Source organism: Lineus longissimus, chromosome 17, assembly GCF_910592395.1.
Source record: "Lineus longissimus chromosome 17, tnLinLong1.2, whole genome shotgun sequence".
Taxonomy (NCBI): domain Eukaryota; kingdom Metazoa; phylum Nemertea; class Pilidiophora; order Heteronemertea; family Lineidae; genus Lineus; species Lineus longissimus.
In genome coordinates this window covers 7,857,307-7,881,825 of record NC_088324.1, presented here as the reverse complement: position 1 = coordinate 7,881,825, position 24,519 = coordinate 7,857,307, and the positions used below count along the sequence as shown (strand labels likewise).

The following is a 24,519-nucleotide window of genomic DNA, read 5'->3' as shown; positions in this document are numbered from 1 at the left end:
AGGACTTTTAATTGTAATTAAGGGCGGGTCATAAATAACATCACTTGCCTTTGATATCCAGGAATGTCTGTGCGATAGCCGATCCTGCAGCATTTGATGCGTTGCACATATAAACACCCTCAGAGAAAATACTGGCGGATTCCACGCGGTACTGGACCGTTCGCGACTCGCTGAAAATGAAGAAAGAACACGCTACAGTTTCCTTCTCCTTGGCCTGACTGAGACCTTCTTCCTATAATGGTCAGGCTTAGACGCAACGGACGTGCGTTGTCCACTAGAAACATTTCTACTGATAACGGCTAATAGCTCAGGAACTCTTATTTGCATGGGGCACAGATCATCTGTCAATTGTGCATTGTCCACTAGAAAACATTTCTACTGATAACGGCTAGTAGCTCAGAAACTTTTATTTGCATGGGGCACGGATCAGCTGTCGTTTATGATTTCGTACTTTGAGATGCACCTTAAATTGACCTACAGCTTCTGTCGCTGAACTCGTAGGTTCTTTCAAATCTCACCTGAAGTAAAGCTGCTGTCCAACAGCGGCGCCATCTTTAGACCACTGTACGGAATACGGTACTAAACTGTCGACCTGACACAGGAGCGTTGCCTTGGTGTCGTAGAAACCGTATGTCGTCTCGGGCATCTGGACTTCTGGTGCGCCAGGGATGATAACCGTGATGGCGGTAGGGGCTGTTCTCCAGAATTGGTAACCTTTGCTGTCAATGCCCTCAACCTGAGAGAAATAAACGATAAATTCAGTTGAGGGATAAGGAACGTGCCATTCTTGTTCAGGGCTCAATCACTGAGCTAACCGCTGTAATCCATGGGCAAAATCAAACACCTGTCAATCGTTGCAACATTTCAGGGCAGAGTAAAAATGCTTTTCTCATGATGAATTAGGCGATCACATCACATATTGAAAAGAAAGTTCCCCCCCAAATAGTTGCACGTTGACCGGATATACTTTACTCCAAAAAATATCCCATCAAGCTCCGGTGGATAGAAATAATGCAGGCAGACCCACCCTGCAATTTGGGCAAAATACAATGGAATTAGTTAGAGTGGCCTACGACAAGCCCCATCAGGAGCCTCGACTGGTAACAGTAAAGGAAAACTGTTCCACGTACCTTCACATAGAAGAACTCCTTATTTGGAGGGACAAATCCCGACACGTTGTAAAGTGACGGGTGGTTGGTGTCGAGGACGAGAGGGACCTCGACTAGACGCTGGCCGTACAAATTGAGGAGCTCCAGTTTGGTCATCCTGCCAGGGGGTACCAGATCCGTGGCGTTCAACAAGATATATGTTGGTATTCCTGGAAATATTGCAAAAGGGTCAATGTGACGTGCATCTCTTTTTCGCTGCTCACTATTTTTACGGTAATGCAGACTGTTTCTATAACCAGTTGATGGATACCCACAGCTGTTTCTATAACCAGTTGATGGATACCCACAGCTGTTTCTATAGCCAGTTGATGGATATCCACAGCTGTTTCTATAGTCAGTTGATGGATACCCACAGCTGTTTCTATAGCCAGTTGATTACCCACAGCTGTTTCTATAGCCAGTTGATGGATACCCACAGCTGTTTCTATAGCCAGTTGATGGATACCCACAGCTGTTTCTATAGCCAGTTGAAGGAGAAGCTCAGCTGTATTAATAGCCAGTTGATGGATAAGCTCAGCTGTATCTATAGCCAGTTGATGGATAAGCACAGCTGTTTCTATAGCCAGTTGATGGATAAGCACAACTGTTTCTATAGCCAGTTGATGGATAAGCTCAGGTGTTTCTATAGCCAGTTGATGGATAAGCTCAGCTGTTTCTTTAGCCAATTGATGGATAAGCACAGCTGAAAGAGCATCAACAAAAGTATCTTCAGCAAGAATTGGTGATTGCTGCAACCGGCAATCAAAATCAAACTCAACAATAACCAGTTAACCCTGCAGACAAGCACATTTTTATCGCTCATCACAGCAACAATCATTGCTCAAATCCAGGGCGCTTTACAGCACTCCGCAGCAGAACAAACAAGCCATGCAACAAAACTAAACCCACCCTGCACAGGTCTGTGGCTCGTCGTTTTCATATTCAGTGTCGGCGTTCTTGAGAATCCGTGCACAAAATCGAGTGAGCTCAGCCCGGTGACTCGGAGCGTGTGGGCACTCTCGCTCTTGACGATCAGTTTCCACATCCCGGGCATCGGGTTCTTGATGCCCACAATCTGCGCCTTCTTGATCTTGAGGAGTTTGTTCAGGCCGTTTAGTTCGTTGACCTCTTCGCCTGAAATTGAAAGTGGAAAGCGCTTAATACGAGTACGATACGTAAATGTAAGTGCTCAAATGTCAATTCTTATATAGCGCTTATATGATGAACAACTTCATCGAAGCGCTTTGCATTTATTACCAAGTCTAAGCTGAAACCTTTCAGTAGAACTCAGATGAGCTGCTCAATCAGCGCTACAACCTGAGCATTTCTTCTTCTTCTTCTTCAGCGTTCGCTCTGCACTTGGAGGGATCATTCTCCTAGGAGTAATCCTCCAAGGCGGGATGAGCGTATCCTGCGTGCCACTACGGTTAGGCGCCAATTGGGTTTATTGGCCTAGTGGTCAGACTTTGGCGAGAGAGATAGAGTCCACACAAGCTACTCATGTTTCTCACTTGGTGGGGTCTTAGCTTGCCCTGGCATAGACACCAGGTACAAGGAACCTCGGTTTTGAGTCTCATTCGAAGGACTATGAAGAGCCAGGAATTTTAGTTCCGTGAAAGCCACGCCGGTTCATCCAGATATACGATCCTGGGTTCTCCCCGGGATCGAACCCGGGCCCTATTGAGTGGTGGCCAGCAGTGAAAACCACTAGGCCATGAGGCTCCTATAAGCATTTCTGAAAGGTCCCATTTCTAGACCTGGGCGGAGTTAGGCTTATGTCAGGCAAAGAGTCCTGCTTACAGTCTCCCGCCCGTAGCAACAATCACACCATGGACCTCATAACGGCTAATCAGAGATCTGAGCTACTACACCACCGACAGACTCTGATCCCACACATGACTTAGTCTGTAGCCCCCTTCGTCTTGATTCATCTTACCTGCCGGATTAATGAGTTTGATATAAGGCCTCTCTCCGCTGACGGATACCGTCAACTCCTTTAGCGCGTCGTCAACCGGTAGATCATACTTCTGGACATCGCCCTCATCTCGATCGGTCGACAAGAGATTCACTTTCCGAGATTGCACCGCCACTCTCACAAAATTCAAAACCTGCAAAGAGAATTATGAATTTCGATTTGTTCTTAAAGATAGTTCTGGCATGGCCGACTTACCTCGACCCTAGGACAATTTGCAGTGGCGGATCCAGGAGCCGCAAGGGGGAGGAGGGCGTGCACTGCATTTCTCATCAATTCTGCTGGTGTGTTCTGAAATTCCATGGTCAATTTCAAAGATGTTTCATGAAGTAGAGAGGCCCTTTGCCCCCTTGTTTCATAATTTTGTTTCCTGGGGAATACTTTGGCCCCAGTACCAATAAATAATGTACCTTAGGCCTGGGCATCATTATAGAATGGGCTTCTGCCATCATGCCAGTGACAGCACTTCTGGGACAGAAGATAGTACACCAGACTCCCCACAGTGTCGCCGCCAGTACCACCACTGAGGCTGATAGCAGCAGTTCACATACACTACCTCTGATACCTGTTCAAACGACATCAAGGTGGTTTTGGACTGCTTGTATTTCAGATTCATGGCTGGATTCTTTTAGGAAAGGTCACGGTCGTATCGGAAGCAATTTCTGAATAAAAAACCAACACTTCACACACCCCTGTCGTCCCTTTAAAGGGACAATATAGGTAGCAGCTAGGCAGGCGAGATAAAGTTACACAAAGCTGCCAATAGGGGTCTCTCACACCTCACAGTACGTCGAAATGATTCCCGCTTGTACGAGGAATATATTCAGTACCGAGTCTGACATGACCCAGGACCCTTACTGTGTATATTAGTCAACTGAAGATGGCCAAATTAGCCCCTCTGCTCCTGCCTATAGTCCCCCTTTAAACACAAGGTAGACTCACACCCCAGGTTCAAAATGGACTATGCTGCTTCCATAACACTTTCTATTTCGTTGTAAGAAGGCCTAATATTTCATATCATGACCAGGACGTGAGCCTTGAGATTAGATATATCACACTAATTGATTATATCCTGGAGTTACATAATTACTCTAGTTTCACTGATATAAGACCGGTTGATTAATTTCTACTGACAAGAAACATAGACCTGAAAGAGTTCCAATTGCTTTAGGATTTCAAATTCTAGCCAAAATGGTGGTGTCTTGGGTCAATCCTTAAAGGGACAATACAGGCAGCAGCTAGTCAGGCAAGATAAAGTTACACAAAGTTGCCAATAGGGGTCTCTCACATCTCACAGTATGACGAAACGATTTGCGTTTGTACACACAATGTATTTAGTGCTGAATCTGACATGACCTAGGCCCCTTACTCATGTTACTGTGTATATTAGTCACCTGAAGATGGCAAAATCAGCCTCTCAGCTCCTGCCTACAGTCCCCCTTTAACTCAGCTAGCAGCAAATGTTTGAGTGAATGAATCCCTGCTCCAAATATCGTCTACAATATTCGACGCTATCTCGTCGGGCTTATCGTATTCTTGCTGCCATTCACACCTTGTTCTTAATATCCGGTATCCGTCCAGGTGCCCGACTTACAATCATAACACGTGTATCACAGAAACAATACAAGATACTTTATCGGCAAGAATTATTAAAGACTTAACTCTCTATTTATTCTTGCCATCGGCTAGACTGGAGATTGTGAAAAATGCGAGAAGATTCGGTTTTAGAGAAGCACGGGGGGGGGGGGAGAAAGGTGAGTGCCTGTCGCTGAACTTGTTACGGTTGCGACACCAAAACTGCTGCTACCAAAACGAGACGCAATGCACAACACACTGAAGACAATACTGTGTTAATACAACCAATTTGTGTTAAGAATACCCTTCGATGAACATCGCTTTTGACTGTACTGTCATCTTGACACTAATCCAAGATGGCACCTACATAACCAGGGTGGCCATTTTGAATTTTTTTAGACTGCCTTGCCTGATCAATCAACAATGTTATAACAGGTTCTGGTGCGAGCAGTAGTAAACTTGCAATGATAAAAACCATCAGCATCGCCATCATCATAACCGACACGCTTCCAGTCCAAGCAAATTCACGTTTTTCTGCTCACCTGCGGATGGCGTAATTAGAAAAAGTGCATACACCATGCTGGCACTGTTTCCCAAGCAGAAGCTTACAAAGTTTTGCCAACAAACCTAGATTGTTAGCTGCTTATATTTCATTTGCTTTAAAGTGGAAATATATACCAAAGAATGTGCTGAGCCAGGGCTGTGCATCCCAATCCTAAAGTTTGGTTAAAAGTTGGGGTTTATCATCTGATATCAACTACAGTAAAAGAGACATTGGACTTCACACGTTAAACCCGGCCTGTCCAGAAACCTTTCAGTAGAACTCAGATGAACTGTTCATTCAGTGCTACAACCTGAGTATTTCTGACCGGTACCCATTTTTACACCTGGGTGGAGAGAAGCAAGTCCGACAAAGAGACACGCCGACTGGGGTTGGAACCAGGGCCATCTTGACCATGAGCTGAGAATCCAAGCCACTAGTTCACAGTTAGTTTAGAAGAAGAGGTCCCTGGATAGAGTATCATGCCTACTGCGAAATCCCAACCAAGACCCTCTTGGTCACTTGCCGATTGTCTGAGCCACTAGTCCACTGTGGCTTCTTAAGAGTGAGTTTAGACAAAGAGGTCCCTGTCTACAGTCTCATGCCGACTGTTGGGTTCTAACCAGGGATCTTTTGACCACTTGCTGATAATACAAGCCACTTTGCCTACAGCAGCTTCTGAAGGGTTAGTTCAGACAAAGAGGTCCCTGCCTAGAGTCTCATAGTTCAAACGAGGGATCTCATGACCACTAGCCGAAAGTCTGAGCCAGTAGTCCACAGCAGCTTCTGAAGGGTTCGTTCAGACAAAGAGTTCCTTTCCTAGGCTCTCATTCCGACTGTGAGATTCTAACCAGGGACCTTCTGACCACTTGCCAATAGTACACGCCACTTGTCAATAGCAGCTTCTGCAGGGGTAGTTCAGACAAAGAGTTCCTTTGCTAGAGGCTCATGCCGACTGCGGGCTTCGAACCAGGGCCCTCTTGGCCACTAGCCGAAAGCTCCAGCAGCCCGTAGTCCAGAGTGACTTCTGAAAGGTTAGAGGAATGTATGGACTTCAGTCTCAGCTGTGTGTAGTATTCTTACCGGCAATGATACCCACACGTGGCTCAAGGTGCAATAATAACGCCTCTTCAGCATTTTTCTCTGACAGCCGGCTGCTGTTTTGCCATGGTGTTGTTTCAACAATTCCGGTTGCACCTGAGTTTTGTGTTGCTTTTTATTGATGCGCTAGGTAACACGATAGTAACAAATTGTCTACAAACATCTACTGAAGTGTTTTAAAGCAAATTTTCCGGCTCAAAAAGCATTTTTTGCAACCCTATATCTTCATGGGTTAACTCAATGTCTTTGTTTTGACGTATTTTTTCCCCGAGTGACGTGAGAATGTGTTTAAATGGCTATAGATCTGAAGAAAACAAGATACCTTTTTTAACCTCCTTGCAGTTTGTAAGAGAGCTAACGAGACGTCTACTCATGTTCCAAAGCTGTGGCATCCTTGCGTACCAGGGTAATTCTTTTTTGCTCATTGACTCTAAAGCTCATAGCAGACAGGCAATTTCTATTGTACTAGCCTTTACATGTAGATAATTATCACATTGCAACCAAAATTACTTGTTCACAGGAGTCATATGCTACAGGAATACCCTTTTAAAGTAAGTAGATGCATTGGAGACATTCCGCATTTTCTCCCGGCAACATACCTACAGGGAATCAACGTTGGATATCGATCACCGCAACAGTGAATATTGCAAACGAAAGGGTTAGTGTTTCCTGTCCACTGGTACATACAGAACTATTTCACTCATGATAAATAATAAATTACACGTAAAATAACACCCTTGCCTCTGAAAACTGACCAATGTTCAAAAGCGCCTGCTCAAAAAGTCGCACATTGAAGTGTCGTTGGAAGAGGAATGTCTTGAGTAAGATTTTGAAACAGTCAATATTATTGGCAGTTCTTATGCATATCGCCTTGAACCTAGCTGGTGTGTACGGCATCACTTAAGAGCAGAAACGTGCCTGCTCAAAAAGTCGCACATTGAAGTGTCGTTGGAAGAGGAATGTCTTGAGTAAGATTTTGAAACAGTCAATATTATTGTCAGTTCTTATGCATATCGCCTTGAACCTAGCTGGTGTGTACGGCATCACTTAAGAGCAGAAACGTGCCTGCTCAAAAAGTCGCACATTGAAGTGTCGTTAGAAGAGGAATGTCTTGAGTAAGATTTTGAAACAGTCAATATTATTGGCAGTTCTTATGCATATCGCCTTGAACCTAGCTGGTGTGTACGGCATCACTTAAGAGCAGAAACGTGCCTGCTCAAAAAGTCGCACATTGAAGTGTCGTTAGAAGAGGAATGTCTTGAGTAAGATTTTGAAACAGTCAATATTATTGGCAGTTCTTGGCATATCGCCTTGAACCCAGCTGGTGTGTACAGCATAACTTAAGAGCAGAGATATGCCGGGGGCAAGCCCTTTTAGTGGCAGGACCTTGAAAGAGTATTTCACTCACCTGATTGACCTGTGACTTCTGCAGTAAGAAGACTTGTCCGGAGCTGGTGGAGGCAATCTGCTCGTACGCTTTGAAACCGTCGTGAGATGTGTTACCGCAGTCTCCCGTCATCACAAATACAACCTGCAGGTAATGATTTAGAAGTAAGATCGTTTTAAAGGGGTACGCCGTTGGTAATTACTTGTGGTCCAGTTAAATAGAAATCCACCAATACACAACAGTTATTATGAATACGCATTTGTTGAAAATTGGCATTTATAGTACTTGTGTATCTGTCTTCTCAAAGGCAATGCTGAAAATTATATTCAGTATGTATTTTCGCAGTTGAAAGTATTCAAATTCAATTACAAATTCAACATTTTTAACGAACGGCAGGCCTTTAAGCACGGGGAAGTGTCCCTTATTTGGAACCCTGAAGGTAACACAACTTATACGGCGTACCCATGGACAGTCGGTGTAAACCTCTCTTGGACAGATTCTGGTTGGATGCCTCTTTTAAAGTCATTTAATTCATTGTTTCTTGTGTCTTAGACTATGCAACAACTTTGAGGGCGCTTGGCTAAAACACGCTTTGGTTGGATGGAGAGCAGGCTCTCTAGGTGGCGTCAAATTTAAATGTTATCCTCCAAAAGCTTGCACTTCTGGTCACACCGACACATAACGTTGAACGCCCCTGAGGGTCAATAGACTACTTATTAGGATGTAGATTAATGTCAATGGCGGTCAAAGCCTTAATGAGTTTTAAAGTATGTCAAACAAAATTGGCAAAAAACTAACGAACACAGGAGAAACCCAATGTGTCCTCAGGTCGGTGCAATGTACACAGCATTGTGTCCTCAGGTCGGTGCAATGTACACAGCATTGTGTCCTCAGGTCGGTGCAATGTACACAGCATTGTGTCCTCAGGTCGGTGAAATGCACACAGACTGTCAATTTTGATGCTTTGAATCATGGGACTGCAAACTCATTCACTACGGGTCAGTGCCTGGTATTTTAGTACTTGAGAGCACGGAATCCCATAACTCAAAGCGCCAAAGCCAAGTTCTGTCACCAAATCAACCGTCACTGGCAGGCTATGTTCACAAGGCACACTGGCCGTTTTCAGCTACAAATGTGTATAGATGATGATGATGATGATGAACATGATGATGATGATGATGATGATGATGATGATTATGATGATGATGATGATTTTGACATGAACCTCACCTGACTCTGTTTGTTTTGGATAAGGCTGAGCACTGATTCCGTGAGCATGTAATCCTTCGCCCGAGCATCCGTAAACACGTAAATAAACGAGTTGGGCAGCGACTGCTGGAGGGCTAATCTGATGGCACCGATGGACATTTCTGGGCAGTCGCCACCGCCCTGGACGTAGAGATCTCGCAACTCTTGCTGGAATTCAATGGGGTCTGTTGTGACTGTCACTGGACCAATCTCTGAAGAGAGACAAGGAGAGAAATATTTGAAAAGCTGATTGATGATCAAATCCAGGTTGGCTTGATACTGGACCACATGTCAATGGGCCTTTGGATTTTAACGGTGTCAGTGGCTGCCGAAAATCGGTCAGTTTGGTCACTTCCTGTCATTTTTCAACCAAAAAATAAAATAAAGCTTTCTTTTTTCTGATGATTCAGCAGGCCCAGGTCTTGGGGAAGCTATTGCAAAAATATCTTATTTAGCCATCTCTAACAGATTTTTCCCCTGGGAGTCTGAAAAGAGGGTGTTGGGGGTGAAAATCTAGCATTGAAAGTGTTAGCTTGCTACTCCTTCTTAACAATTTGCCTAGTCAAAAGTCATAGATCTTCCTCTCCAGCAGCGGAAAGCAGAAAAAGAAACACAAGCAGGAAATTGTGTCATTTTTTCACACAGAAATGTGTAAAATGGAGGCAACATCATATAAATAACTTCAGCAGAAAAAATCAAATAGCTGACTCATTGCTAGTGCTACTCAGATGGCTAGGTCGTTCATCACATGGAAGCATAGCAAATCCAGGAAGCAACACGTTTGAGTGTAGCAATTAAGCAGATTCAAAGAATCGTGCTTTTAAATATTTTAATGATAACAGTAAGGCTGTTATCATCCAACTGTTTTATTCTGTTCACTGAGACTTGAAAAAAGAAAACAGAAAGGGCTGTTATTATCGAATTGTTTTATTCTGTTCATTGAGACTTGAAAGGGCTGTTATCATCGGATTGTTTTATTCTGTTCACTGAGACTTGAAAGGGCTGTTATCATCCAACTGTTTTATTCTGTTCACTGAGACTTGAAAAAAGAAAACAGAAAGGGCTGTTATTATCGAATTGTTTTATCCTGTTCATTGAGACTTGAAAGGGCTGTTATCATCGGATTGTTTTATTCTGTTCACTGAGACTTGAAAGGGCTGTTATCATCGGATTGTTTAATTCTGTTCACTGAGACTTGAAAGGGCTGTTATCATCGGATTGTTTTATTCTGTTCACTGAGACTTGAAAGGGCTGTTATCATCGGATTGTTTAATTCTGTTCACTGTGACTTGAAAGGGCTGTTATCATCCAACTGTTTTATTCTGTTCACTGAGACTTGAAAGGGCTGTTATCATCGGATTGTTTTATTCTGTTCACTGAGACTTGAAAGGGCTGTTATCATCGGATTGTTTAATTCTGTTCACTGAGACTTGAAAGGGCTGTTATCATCGGATTGTTTTATTCTGTTCACTGAGACTTGAAAGGGCTGTTATCATCGGATTGTTTAATTCTGTTCACTGTGACTTGAAAGGGCTGTTATCATCGGATTGTTTTATTCTGTTCACTGAGACTTGAAAGGGCTGTTATTATCGAATTGTTTTATTCTGTTCACTGAGACTTGAAAGGGCTGTTATCATCCAACTGTTTTATTCTGTTCACTGAGACTTGAAAAAAGAAAACAGAAAGGGCTGTTATCATCAGATTGATGATGACAATGACAGACGATAAGGACATGGCGACATAAGCTCACCCATATGAGCTAAAGATAGCAACGTCATGCTATGTAATGCATACATGTACCACTACAAGGTACGAATGAGGAAGAACAATACTTGGTCATAATTTGTCCCAATTCAAAACATCAACGATACACTCGCACCATGATTTCAGGTTGGAGAGTGTCTCTGGAAGCAACAAGTTGTCTTTTCCCATATTCCATAACCCCTGGGCAGAAACATCACAGATGTTCAAAGTTGATACATTGGGTGATATGAATAAAGACTAGCAAATGCTTTTATCTGAAACTCCATGTACATTACACTAGGCCTTTCTGTACAAAATTAAAGTAAAAGCATTTGCTAGTCTTTATTCATATCACCCATTATCTCACCAAGGCGGGAGGTATTACAGGTCAATTATTGTTTTCAACTTGAAACCACAGCGATACAAATGCAGCAATGTCAAAATAGAAGCAACAAGTTGTTCTAGATTTTCAGCCCATATTCCATGACCCCTGAGCATAAGGGTCACTGGCGATCGATGTTTGTACATTACCTCGGCCAGACGCCAGGAATTACCACCCCCGGAGTCCACCTGGTGTTTACAACAGATGAACAAATCAGCTGAGAATCGGAATTCTACTGAAAACATGCCAGTAAACTTTGGTTAAAACTTAAATTGAGACTTGAGCGGTTGAAAACTGGATATTCCTATCTGTTAACTACATGTATTCTACTGGTATGTCTTCACCAACTTCCTTGAGTGTTGAGTTGTAAGCTTAATGGTTTTCAGTCGGGTAAGGAACCCAAAGCAGCGAGTTGTAGCAAAAAGGGGCAACTTTGCCATGCCATTTAAACTAGTGCCTTTCTGGGATTCTGACCGCACTATCACTACAACCGGTGTCATTTCTGAAAATGAATTTCTGAAAAGGAGAGAATGCCAAGTGAAAGAGACAATGGAGTTGACAGACACTGACAGAGAGTCGTCCAGTCTTCTGTAGCAAATGAAGAGTGAGTGAGTGGTATGTAAAACTGTGAATCAAACAATGGCAGCAAATGTCAACATCCAACGGGTCAAGATGGCACAAGGTGTCACTTGAGGGCTGGTACGATTACCTGCTGACCCTCATCTGACCACGGGGGGACATTAAGCCGCTTCCGGCATAAATACCCAGGGACGGAGAATCATGTTCAGAAGATGAAAGCTACAACTACCTGACCTTGGGGTACATGTGTACAAAGTTTGAAGTCAATCCCACCATTACTTTATCTCATGGACTCAACTAAAAACCATTACCAGTAGATGTTCGTTTTGTTTGAATTTGACATCAATAATGAAATGTCAAAATACCTTGTGGAAGCGGTTCCTTGAGGAAAAAAACTACCACGTGGGTGTATGCAGCCTGATTTACTCCAGAACTTGTTTATCATTTACCTCTAGTAGTAGACTTTGTACAGGTTAATAGTTTTACCTTGGTGTTTTACGTGTCTACACAGATGTTTAAAGGCTAGACCACTTGGTTAAATTCTTCAAAGGTTACAGAATACATGTATATAAATACGTTTCCATGCGGATGCTGAAAAGTACAAGAGTTTTAAAGAGTTTTTTTAGGATGTATGCTTTAGTCTCTCTTTAATGGGCGCAGAACATATGCAAGAGGTTAATATGCAGTTATTTTGAGTGATGACAGCAAGCCCACTTTGATAATTATGGTCCAAATGACATCAGTTATATAAATATATCAATCACTTACATCTATGTGTAGGCGTAACGACTTTCATTTTTATGAAAAAATTAAAAAATTTTGAAATATACAAACTTGGACCTGTTCTCTTCATGGTGCAATTATTGGCATCAATGAGGAATTCATAACAATGCTGTATTTTGTATTGAGTTTAAAATACCAGAACATGATAATGAAAATGATAAAGGGGCCCCTACATCGTTAGTACTTTGTATTTACTTGTGGCACAAGAAAGTAGAAATGCATGCCATAGTGCAGTTAGTATGCATGCCAGTTTGCTGAAACTTGGTAATCACAGTATTCGTACTGGCAATGTTGATATTTACATGCAGTACATATTAACGCTTCAAACTCAATGACAAATTAACTTTTTTCACGAATAACATAGACCTGTAACATAAAGCACACCGTAGACAAGCAAATTTTATTGCACAGACGTCATAGAAAAGATTGCTAGTCAATGGGTTTGATATTGTCAGGTCTTGCTGGACCATGAATTTGCAGTGTACTGCGTTTACATAGTATTACATCCAACAATGCACAGCATAGCACATGGGGAGATGGGAGTGTCAAAAACCTGGGAAAAAAATACAAAACTTGAGTTTTGCATTGTGTTTGCTGCAAGTGGTGACTACTTGCGTGATTATCTTGCCGGCTACAGCATGGTTTTTCAACGCCAGTGTGCTTTCTCTTTAACTGCGTTTGATTGTGTCATTCTGACACAAGCGTTCTCTCATAGGCAAAGAAGTTTGAAAATAAAAAGTGATAATTTTATCTCAAAACATCGCTGACCCCAATTGATACCCAGCATCAAGTTGGCGCAAAAAAGTCACTACACTTACCATTATCAGTAGAAGTTATCAGACAAGTCTCACGCGATAAGATCGGCTCAAGTGCCCGGGTCGCTCGAGCCTAGACGCTGAGTGGGAGAGGATAAGAGTGGCGATATTTCTTGCAAAAAATGTATCTCATTCATGCAGAAAGCCGACGCAGAGATGTGAGCTTCCATGTTGCAATATAAGAGTATTACATTTTCCAAGCCAAGCGAAACTGAGGTACCATCTGCAACAACATTTCTTCTATTTCAGGATACGCATCTGTGAAGACAAACTCAAGAATAACCAAATCGAAAGGAAGAACATTTCCAACTCCAAACCCACAGCCTCCGCTCACAAAAATGCCTCAAAGAATCACCTTCCAAACCAAGGACCAATTTTGGGGAAAGTTAAAATCTGTAAAGGAAAGAGCTAACTCAGATCTGAAAAGAAGACACACTCGATTGCTATTGTAACCATCTCTAAACAAAGACCGAATGATAACTCTAAACAAAGACCAATCATTGAACCAAAGACCAGACTAACTCCTAACAAAGACCACCAGACCAAAGACCACATACAGAGAGCAGACTCACTCTAAACAAAGATCACATACAGAGAGCAGACTCACTCTAAACAAAGACCACATACAGAGAGCAGACTCACTCTGAACAAAGACCACATACAGAGAGCAGACTCACTCTGAACAAAGACCACATACAGAGAGCAGACTCACTCTAAACAAAGACCACATACAGAGAGCAGACTCACTCTGAACAAAGATCACATACAGAGAGCAGACTCACTCTAAACAAAGACCACATACAGAGATCAGACTAACTCTAAACAAAGACCACATACAGAGAGCAGACTCACTCTGAACAAAGACCACATACAGAGATCAGACTAACTCTAAACAAAGACCACATACAGAGAGCAGACTCACTCTGAACAAAGACCACATACAGAGATCAGACTCACTCTAAACAAAGACCATCAAACCAAAGACCACATACAGAGAGCAGACTCACTCTAAACAAAGACCATCAAACCAAAGACCACATACAGAGAGCAGACTCACTCTAAACAAAGACCACATACAGAGATCAGACTCACTCTAAACAAAGACCATCAAACCAAAGACCACATACAGAGAGCAGACTCACTCTAAACAAAGACCACATACAGAGAGCAGACTCACTCTAAACAAAGACCACATACAGAGAGCAGACTCACTCTAAACAAAGACCAATCACCAAGCTAAAGACCACTCAACAAGACCACACTAACTCTAAACAAAGACCAATCATCCAACCAAAGACCAATCCATCATATGGAGTTGGTCTTTGGAAAATGGGTCTCAGCTTGGTCTTTGGTTAGGTGACGGGGCCTTTGTTATCTGTAAACCTCCATCATAAAAGTTTTAGGCAAGAGAGTTACAGGATCGTTTTTATGATGTCAGCCCCATTTTCTCATACGATTGTGATGTTGCAAGTCTTGGGCTTTTGTAGGCCTAGTGCACTATCTTCCTCTGCTTTAGTCTATAGGCCTTCTACATCCTTGTCATATCTTGCACATCTCATTATAAAAAGTACATAGATTGCAGGAACTAATTAAGAAACCTAATTAAGGCATCATTAAGTGTAACATCCTGTTTTAGTATCTTTGAACGTGGGCTAAGAGACCGGGTCATCTATACTAAGCTCATAATAAGAATCACATCCTAAAAGGAAGTCCTACTATTCAGTCTTAAGGGGACAGTTCCTTTACAACATGTATATGCCCATTGTCTACGAGTCATGATACATCACGCCCAATATGGACCGAGACAGTATCTCACATAAGACACCCACTTGCGACTGTGACTCTGACCATTGATTTTGAATTTTAACAATCGTCCTAGGCCTTTTAACTTGAATTAGCTGCATAGACAGGAAACCGGAATGGAATTTAACACCAATAGTATCCAGAATTTTTTTGTTCAAAGTTGATGATATCGAAATATTGAAATAGAGCCAAGGATAATATCCTCCTTATTGCATTGGGCATTCTTTTTACTTTGCAGAATTTTTAGTACAGTAGAACCTCTCTATTAAGGACACCCTCGGGACTGACAAGTACTGTCCTTAATAGAGAGGTGTCCTGATTAGCGAGGTAAAATTGAATGGAAACAATCAATTAGGGACCAAAACTAGTATCCTCAATAGAGAGGTGTCTGCTAAGGGAGGTTCCACTGTATAGTGAAGACTAAAAGTAATGTGTGACGATGCAATTGTTTTGGCGCCAACCACTTGTCATCTGCATCAATATCGGGGTCAGTTTCTTAATTCAAATAATTGAATAATTTATGATAAAATGAACCAAGAAAGTAATGCGCGGGGTCATCGTAAAGGGAATTTAAGCAGAAATGAAAATATATATACATGTAGATAATGAAAAAAATTGCCTTTTCCAAATTGACACTTATTCCTTCGTATTGTGCAGATTACTATCAATCAAATGTCCTTGCCCAAGCAAAAATGACACTTATTTCTTCAAAAACCAAGTAAGATGAGAAGAAAGAAGAAGAAGAAGAAAGATGAATTCTTTTGCCCACCAAAAATACCATTCATTTAAAGGGGGACTATAGGCAGGAGGAGAGAGGCTAATTTGGCCATCTTCAAGTGACTAGTACACACAGTAAGGGCCCTTGGTCATGTCAGACTCAGCACGAAATATATTCCTCGTACAAGCGTGAATCATTTCGACGTACTGTGGGATGTGAGAGACCCCTATTGGCAACTTTGTGTAACTTTATCTTGCCTGCCTAGCTGCTGCCTATATTGTCCCTTTAATACTTGATATATAAGAAGCGGTCAGTGTAAACATGAAATGTTGGCCAAAACCTTGGCTCTGCCTAAGTTTTGGTAAACAGCTGGCTCCACCCTCGCAGTTAAGGTTAGACAACCAATACCTCCAGCGATGTATCAATTCCTTAAGCCTAATTTCAAAAGACGATGAGTGTATACTCTACACGTTCCGAGAAGCCAGCACCGTAAAACTTGTGTTTACGGTTTCAAAAAAAATCGTTATAAACGCATTGAGCTAAACAGGATGTTAGGTGAATGAGGAAATGTGCTGAGGGGACATCAATATCATAATTATGACGATGAACGCAGAACAAGTTTGTTTTTTCGCAACTGTGTGGTGGAGAAAATTACGATAGGCAGGCCCACACAAAAATCCAAACCTGCCTTGTTGGGTTTTTTGTTTAAAAATATTAGTTTATCATCCCTCGCTGCATCAATTTCCTGCCCGTTCCAATTTTTTTTAAATTTTCAAATTTTCAAAAGTCTAAATTCTGCCACTTTTGGATCCAAAAAGCACTTTTGACTTGGCACAAAATAGAAAGGAATGGGAGCCATTTTTGACTTCTGATTCAGAGAGTAGTGCCAACTCGGCTAAATATTTCATACAAGCCGTACAAATTGCAAAGTTTTTTGACAACGCGTAAAAGAACTGAGGAATCTTTTCATTTCTTGCTGGTGGGGTTGCTGCTCGCCGCAGGTGCGTGTTAGTTTTGCTATCGGACACCTAGAAAGATTCGGCCTGACTCACCGAATTAATTTTTTTGGTTCATACCGTAATGTAGATCATTATGTAGATGGTGCAGTTAGGTACAAGTTTGTTAATTAACTCCAACTACTATGCTCATTTACTCTTTCCGGTCTGATACCCAGGAACTGACCAAGATGATTTGTGACTCAAAGGGGTACGCCGTCCGTATTTAGTGGTGGTCCACAAAAATAGAAATGCAGTCATACACAATGCCGTAGTGCAGTTATTACGCTTATGGATTTGCTCAAACTTTGCGTTGATAGTATTTGAATATCTGTCTACACAACGGCAATGTTGAAATTTATATTCGGTATGTATTTACACAATTTTTCAAATTCAATTTTAATTTTAAATATTTAACCAACGGAGTATCCCTTTAACATGTTTAAGGATTTAAACTGAGATATGGACTTCGGAAAAAAATCACTCCGAAAAGTTTTAAGCAGAGAAATTCCTGTCCAAGATAGGCTAAAAGCATTTGAAGGAGCAACTTATTTGCTGTATCACATGGCCATTAGTGTTCTCTAACCACCTCTAGGCATGGCTGAAGTTACTCAGGAAGTCAATAAATCACCCCTAAAAAGAATTTCAACAAAACATTTTTCACTTTTCCCCTTTTTCTCCCATTTCCCGAATGCCACATGTGGATTCTTAGCCAGAGCCAGCCACATACAGAAGCAATGCAAATATACAGATAAGAATACGACTGCATTGGAATATTTTTGAAGCAGCTGCCAATTTGTTACTAATTGACCAATTAGCAACCAACGAAACTCATTATCATAGTTCTGCTAATTATCTTCATGGAAAGAAATGATGTGCATCAAAACAAGATCCAGAATCTTCCGCCAATTACGTACCCAGCAACCTAAATATATCAAGTTGCAAAGGAGGAGGCACGGCACCAGGATACCCTCAGTGCCATTTCAGAGGAGAAATGGGGAGTACCAGTCCCAATGTCCCATTGTGGGAAAGACCCCATCCCCAATCCTGACAACAATTTCGGCAAATCCCAATGCACATTTTTGCTCCCCTCGAAATGACAAGACGATGGGAATAAATGGGGGTACATGCCATGACGTCCAATTATGAGAAAGACCCCACCCCAATTTCGACTGGCACTTTTGGCAAAGTAAATTCCAATGCAGGAGGAGAGGGGCTAATTTGGCCATCTTCAAGTGACTAGTGTACACAGTAACGGCCCTTGGTCATGTCAGCCTTTGCGCTAAATATATCGTACAAGCGTGAATCATTTCGACCTACTATGATTTTTGATTATGTGATGAGATCACCTAATTCAGCATGATAAAGGCATTTCCCCCTGCCCCCTGAAAGCTTGTCATGAGACACAGCTTCTTGGATTTGGCCCACGACCTAGTACTGATATAATGGACATTGGGCTATGTGCTTAAGTCAGTCTTAAGATGCAGTTTTAAAAACAGTGGGCATGATATCAAATAAAATCGTACATGGCACTCAAAGTACACAAAGCTCACAAACATACTATCTTTATCAATGTTTACGTAATAAATATCATATTAACGCAAAAATATTCCCCTGTGATTAAAATTTTAGGACATGTCCTTCAATTGTTTGGTCAGGCTTTATCAAATTAATCCAAAACTTACATTCTGAAATTACCAAGTCCATTGTTAGATAAGTAATCCATCGGACAGTGTAGACAGAATTACACATGAAATGCCTTGTCTTACATTTATAACAAATTCAGCGCAACAATACAACAACAAAGCTAAAACTGAACTTCTCTTCACTAAACTGCTGTAACAGTTCCGTCAAAGCTCACAGGAAAGTTGCTATTTCACGAAAAGGAAGAGTACAAACATATTCAAAAGAATTACCACCCTGGTCGGTCAACCAGTCGCTCAGCCGAAAGATCTGAGCTCTGCGGTCTCACGCTTTCTGAGGGGGGAGAAAAACAGCTGCAGAGCGATCTAAGGACCAGATGACACTCGGACAGACCCTTGATTAGGACATCAAGACACTGAATCAAACTATTCACCACTATTACTGTACTGACCAAAAGTAACCGATGTTGCCAAGCAAAATACAACTAAAAGAAAGCCTGTTCATTACTCAGCCACTTCACCTCTGTCCTTTTACTTTTGACCATCACTGTTTCTGAATGCTGCAATATTTTTATTATTCGATTAGATTAGACCTTGCACTGATACTGCACTACTGTTCCATCGCAATCACTTGCAAAGTTGGACATCGCAGGAGATGTTACTTTTGACCTGGACTGTATCTGAATGCTGCTGCAATATTTTTTTATTCATCTTGGATTGTGTGTTTAGATGTCTAGACCACAAGGAATCCATACTCAAGTGGAAACAGTCATCCACTTGCCCAACAAAAATACATCAGAGAGACTTAAGCATCAAATCTGCATATAAAATGATGTTATTACTACATTTTTAAAGTGGTTACCTGACTGAGTTGCCAATTTTTCGAGTTGCAGATTATTCATGGCCAAGTTACAAACTGTGAATTTACTGAGAAAATCTACTCTTGCAATAACTATTTCAGGTCCACTGTAAACATAAGTTGGTCCAAGTTGACCAATTTAGAGTGGTCACATACATCCGATTACATAGTTGGTCATCTGACCAATTCAGTTCTCGACAATCCGACTCTTGACTCATCAACAAGACAATTAATCCAGTTGAGTTGAATAATGAATATACAGTAGAACCTCCCTTAGCGGACACCTCTCTATTAAGGACATCCTCTCTATTAAGGACCCACGTTTTGGTCCCAAACTGGGTGTTTCCATTCAATTTGACCTCTCTAATCAGGACACCTCTCTATTGAGGACAGCACTTGAAGACAGTCCGAAGGGTGTCCTTAATAGAGAGGTTCTACTGTATATACAAACTCTGTCGACTGAATTAAACAATAACCGACCCAGAGCTCTGTAACATCTTGAGCTCTGGGTTCATAAGTGGCCACCAACATCTGGGCCATTTACCCGCTGCGCACACACATTACCAGTTACATTAATCTTCCATATGATGAAGGAAGTTAACTTAACGGAAGAAGAAGAAGAAGAAGAAGAAGTTAGGCCACCAGCTTTTGATCAACCTTATTGGTCAAATGACCAATGTTTAACTAACCTACACTGTGATCATCCTCTAACATTTGGGATAGCATCTTGACCCTCAACTTTTGAACTCCGATAGTGGGTTGAAGCCAGGGCGCCAGTTGAGAGCCCAAGCCACCACACCAAGTGTTTTGTACAAGATAGCCAACACACACGGGCACAAACACCCTTCGAACACTGAGTGATTGATTAGCAAATAGTACACATCGCATAAAAATCATCTGAGGTTTTGATTACAAATAAATATCTTACAAAACGATTAAACAGCCAAGGGGTGTTGCTCTCCTGGCGCCAAACCTCACAGGTTTCATTAGCAGTTATTAGCCTCCTTCGGTTAGTCGAGGCTAAGATGAGATATGAAGTGATAATTATGGAGCCAATATTTAGATGCATCACCGGTTTAATAAAGCGATAACTTGCTGGAACTGACAAGGAATACAGTGTTACTGTTTACCTGTTTGCTATGATGGGTTAGTTGTACTCTTATATTACTTGTCCTGGATGAAACCTATTTTAAAGTTGGGGAGCTCATAGCCTCTCACGATTTAAAAACACCGCTGGCTACCACACGCAATGGGCCCAGGTTTGACCCATGGAGAGTCTAGACAAACTAGCGTGACTTTCAAGGAACTAAAACTCTTGGCTCGATTTGAAAGGGCCTTAAAGTCGTAAATCCTTGTATCTTTACTAGTATCTATGCCAGGGCAAGGAGAAGGCTCCACCAAGTGAGAAATATGAGTTAAGTAGAACATCCCGTGACCATTATTTTCACTTTGGCGCCGAAAGTGTTAAGTTTATTTCAAAAATCATTTCATCAAATTGACATTGCTCAACAGGCCAACTAGACCACTGCAAGGGTTAAAGGGGTATGCCGTTGGTCCAGGAAAATAGAACTGCAGTCATATTACATAATGCCATAGTGCGGCTAACATGCATGCAAATTTGCTGCAACTTGGTATGCATAGTACTTGTTTACTGTCTACACAACAGCAATGTTGAGACTTATATTCAGTATGCATGAACGCAAGTGGAAATTTTCAAATTCAATTTCAAATTTTTAACTTTTAACAAACCGCGTTGACCTTTAACACCGATATATAATGTACAAGAATACCTCATTACATGACAAAGACTACAAGTACAATCACTCAGACTGATTGTTCGAGCGTAAAAAACGTCTGATAGTTATTTAATAAGTGTCATTGCCGCCTACTTATGAATAAGAAAGTCAGATACCTTCTTTTATTCAACCAAGTCAGGTCAGTGAAAGATATGAAGCTGTAATGATAATTTGATGCAGCATATATTGCTGTATAAAGCGCTCTATTGAATTTTTTAAAGGAGTACCACGCTTAAATGTGCGCACTATTATTATGCGCTGCACCGGGAAATAATATTTTAGACTAACCCACGTAATGGAAAAAAACAGTTCGATATTTCTCGCAAACGTCTTGATTCTCCAGCCATGCAGCCATGATTTTTAAAGGGACAATATAGGCAGCAGCTAGGCAGGCAAGATAAAGTTACACGAAGTCGCCAATAGGGGTCTCTTATATCTCACAGTACGTCGAAATGATTCCCGCTTGTACGAGGAATAGTGCTGAATCTGACATGACCCAGGGCCCTTACTGTCTATATTAGTCACCTGGAGATGGCCAAATTAGCCCCTCTGCTCCTGCCTATAGTCCCCCTTTAAGTCAGGGGGAACCGATGGAGCGTGATGACCCCCTAGGTGACACAGCTTTCCCTAATTCTCATCTGATAAAAGCATCCTTGTCTGGCTGACAAGCAATCAAATCTGCTAGGTGGTTTTTAAACCACCTAACAAATAAACTTTTCTGATCCGTTCAAATTTTGTTTTCATACCTTACGGAAAAGGATTTTCTCAAATTCCCGCCTTCAAAGTAATATTACGGAAAAGGATTTTCCGTAAGGTATGAAAACAAAATTTGAACGGATCAGAAAAGTTTATTTGTTACCTAATCAAATAATAGACGATATACAGTGGAACCCCCCTTAGTAGACACCTCTCTACTAAGGACAACCTCTCTATTAAGGACACTAGTTTTGGTCCCAAATATGTTGTTTCCATTCCATTTGACCTCTCTAATCAGAACACCTCTCTATTAAGGACAGCACTTGTCAGACCAGAGGGGGTCCTTAATAGAGAGGTTCTACTGTAGTTGATATCTCTAATTTTCCTTTAATAGCTCCTGCCTATAGTCTCCCTTTAAAGTCTGGCGGATGCCAGCGCTAGCCAAGGAATAGAAGGAATGGTATCCAAATGATAGGAGACTAGATTGTGACTATGTCCTCAAGTTGTGACAATGCCATTAACCACCTTGGGTGTCCATGGGTTTTGCAAAATATCCTTCCCATTTTACCACTTTGTAAAAAAACATTCTGTGAGAGATCTTAAATGCGCACACAGACTGATGAAGTAAGGGCATTCTTTTGATGGAGGAATTCATAATTTGAAAGAGACGATTGCACCAGTCCATGGGACGGACCCCTGTGCCATGACGTAGAGCTACGTCGTTGGGCACCGAACATTTGGTCATTAAAGACGTAAATCTACGTCGACGGGCCCCTAAGATGTTAAAGTGTGTGATAAAGACACTAGTATTGGGCGACTTATTTTTCAGAGTGTTGGTCTAAACTTTTGGATGTAAAGGCCTAGTTAAGAATAGCAATTTCTTCATAGGGTCTTCTTCAGAAATCTATTACAAATTGTGTAACCTGGTAATATATATGTATCATTAGTGTCTTCCCGGCAATTAATCTCATCCACTACTCCTCAGCTGGCAAGGGTGTGACAATGTCCTCAGTAACTATATTTAATGATTGTGACATTATGTGGCAAAAAGCGAGCCACATCAATTACATAAGCAGTTCAGGTTGACCTTTAATAATGACAGGATGTAAGAGGCAGAAACACAGGATTAAAAGGGTTAACAGGATGTAGGAATTTCTTTAGTTTTGAACCTACCTGGGTCGTGAAATGGGACTAGCACATAATTATATAGTGGTTTCTCCCGACGGGCCAAAGTGGTCGCAAGAATCCTCGCAGCTCCTTCTATCACTTGAACCAAATCGTCATACATGGACCCTGTTATGTCAAAAACAAAGGCAAGGGAGGCGGACCCCTGGGGAATGTCCTTCAGCGCACGGACAGGATCAAATTGGCTGATTACTCGGCCTAATTTTCGTTCAGAACCCTGCGCCGTAGTCACTTGCGTTATACAAAGTATTAAAAAAACCACGAAACATAAGCGTTTGCTATCCGTTTCCATGGCGACCATAGAGACACCGCCCGGCCGCATGTCTGAAGTCTGAGGTTAGAAATCCGTAAAAATGTATCACAAAAACACAATTTTTTGAAAATGAACGCCTCCAAACTGTTACAAAATCCTATGAATCATGATGTGTGATAAAATGTCGCCGGAAGATATCCACCGGATAAGTAAAGAAACTTGCAAGAGAACTAAAGGGAATTACATCTTTTTCCAAACGACTTCACTCTACTTGTTCTCAAACCTTCTGAATCAAATTCTCGAGATGAAAAAAGTATCCGGTTATTTTAAAATTGAGATTCCTTCACCGCACGTGGTGGGCAGGAATTCCAAAGTGAAATTAAAACAATGGTATGTTCCGACTAATAGCGCAACCAATTTTATAGCATGTGAAATTAACACGAAGGTAGGACGCATTTGCTAAGCCCGACCCTAGCGCTATTGCCTGTTGGTTCAAATTTCACGTACTAGCTTGGAGTTATCATTGCGGAGCTTAGCATAGGTCGGCCCATATCTCTTGAGGGGAGATAGGTAGAGCACGCAGAACAAAGTTCAAGTAGCAGGCAAGCAGGATACGCAGACGATATTTCTTAAAGGGGCTACCTAAGATCCGTTGTTGTTTTTTATTCGCATTCGATGGCTGTCGTGATAGCGATGTTATGTAAACTGAAAGTTAGCAGGTCTACAGTAATTTTGGCCACATGAGGGATTTTGAACTGATGAAGTAATTACCCACCCATCACAATCGAGACTTTGTTGAAACATTTACTTTGTCAGTATCCTCTGTCCCACCTTGGGAATAATATCGTGGTGGACCCCGTCCTACGTCCCACCATATCTTCTGTCCTTTTTCAGGTGTTGATGCTCAAACAATTCTGTGCGGGAAACATTGTTCCCCGGCGTCATACAGTACTATTCAGAAAAATAACATCTCCGTCCACCCAATGTGCACTCAATCATCTTTGCGCATGTGCATTCTGACCCAATGCCGTGAGATTCCCGAGGCGTTCCATATCGACCGTTCATACTTCCAAGGCCAATCCACTATGTCCGGAGTGTAGCTTTATATGCGGTGGTTTAGACAAAGGTTTTGTCGGTTTTGTCTTAGGAGCTGCAAAACTGTGGCAAGTTTATATACACCAGCCTGGGACCGCCTTGTGGGACAGCAGTCACATGAACATAAGTTGCTTTAAAAAAGCATCCCCTGCGGAAGGAAGTGCAAACGTCCACATATTCATCTTCTTCCTGCAGTCTTTGA

General features: G+C 41.7%; 1 protein-coding gene across 1 annotated transcript; it reads right to left on the bottom strand.

The window, feature by feature from the left end:
• Positions 1-40: 40 nt before the first annotated feature.
• Positions 41-23,636, bottom strand: LOC135500996 (hemicentin-1-like). The gene is made up of 8 exons (XM_064792714.1): positions 22,958-23,636; positions 8,955-9,184; positions 7,746-7,868; positions 3,085-3,256; positions 2,058-2,282; positions 1,131-1,318; positions 519-736; positions 41-170 (listed from the first exon to the last, which is right to left on the bottom strand). The coding sequence occupies exons 1-8, from the start codon at positions 23,289-23,291 to the stop codon at positions 41-43; spliced, it is 1,620 nt and encodes a 539-aa protein (XP_064648784.1). The 5' UTR covers positions 23,292-23,636.
• Positions 23,637-24,519: the final 883 nt, after the last annotated feature.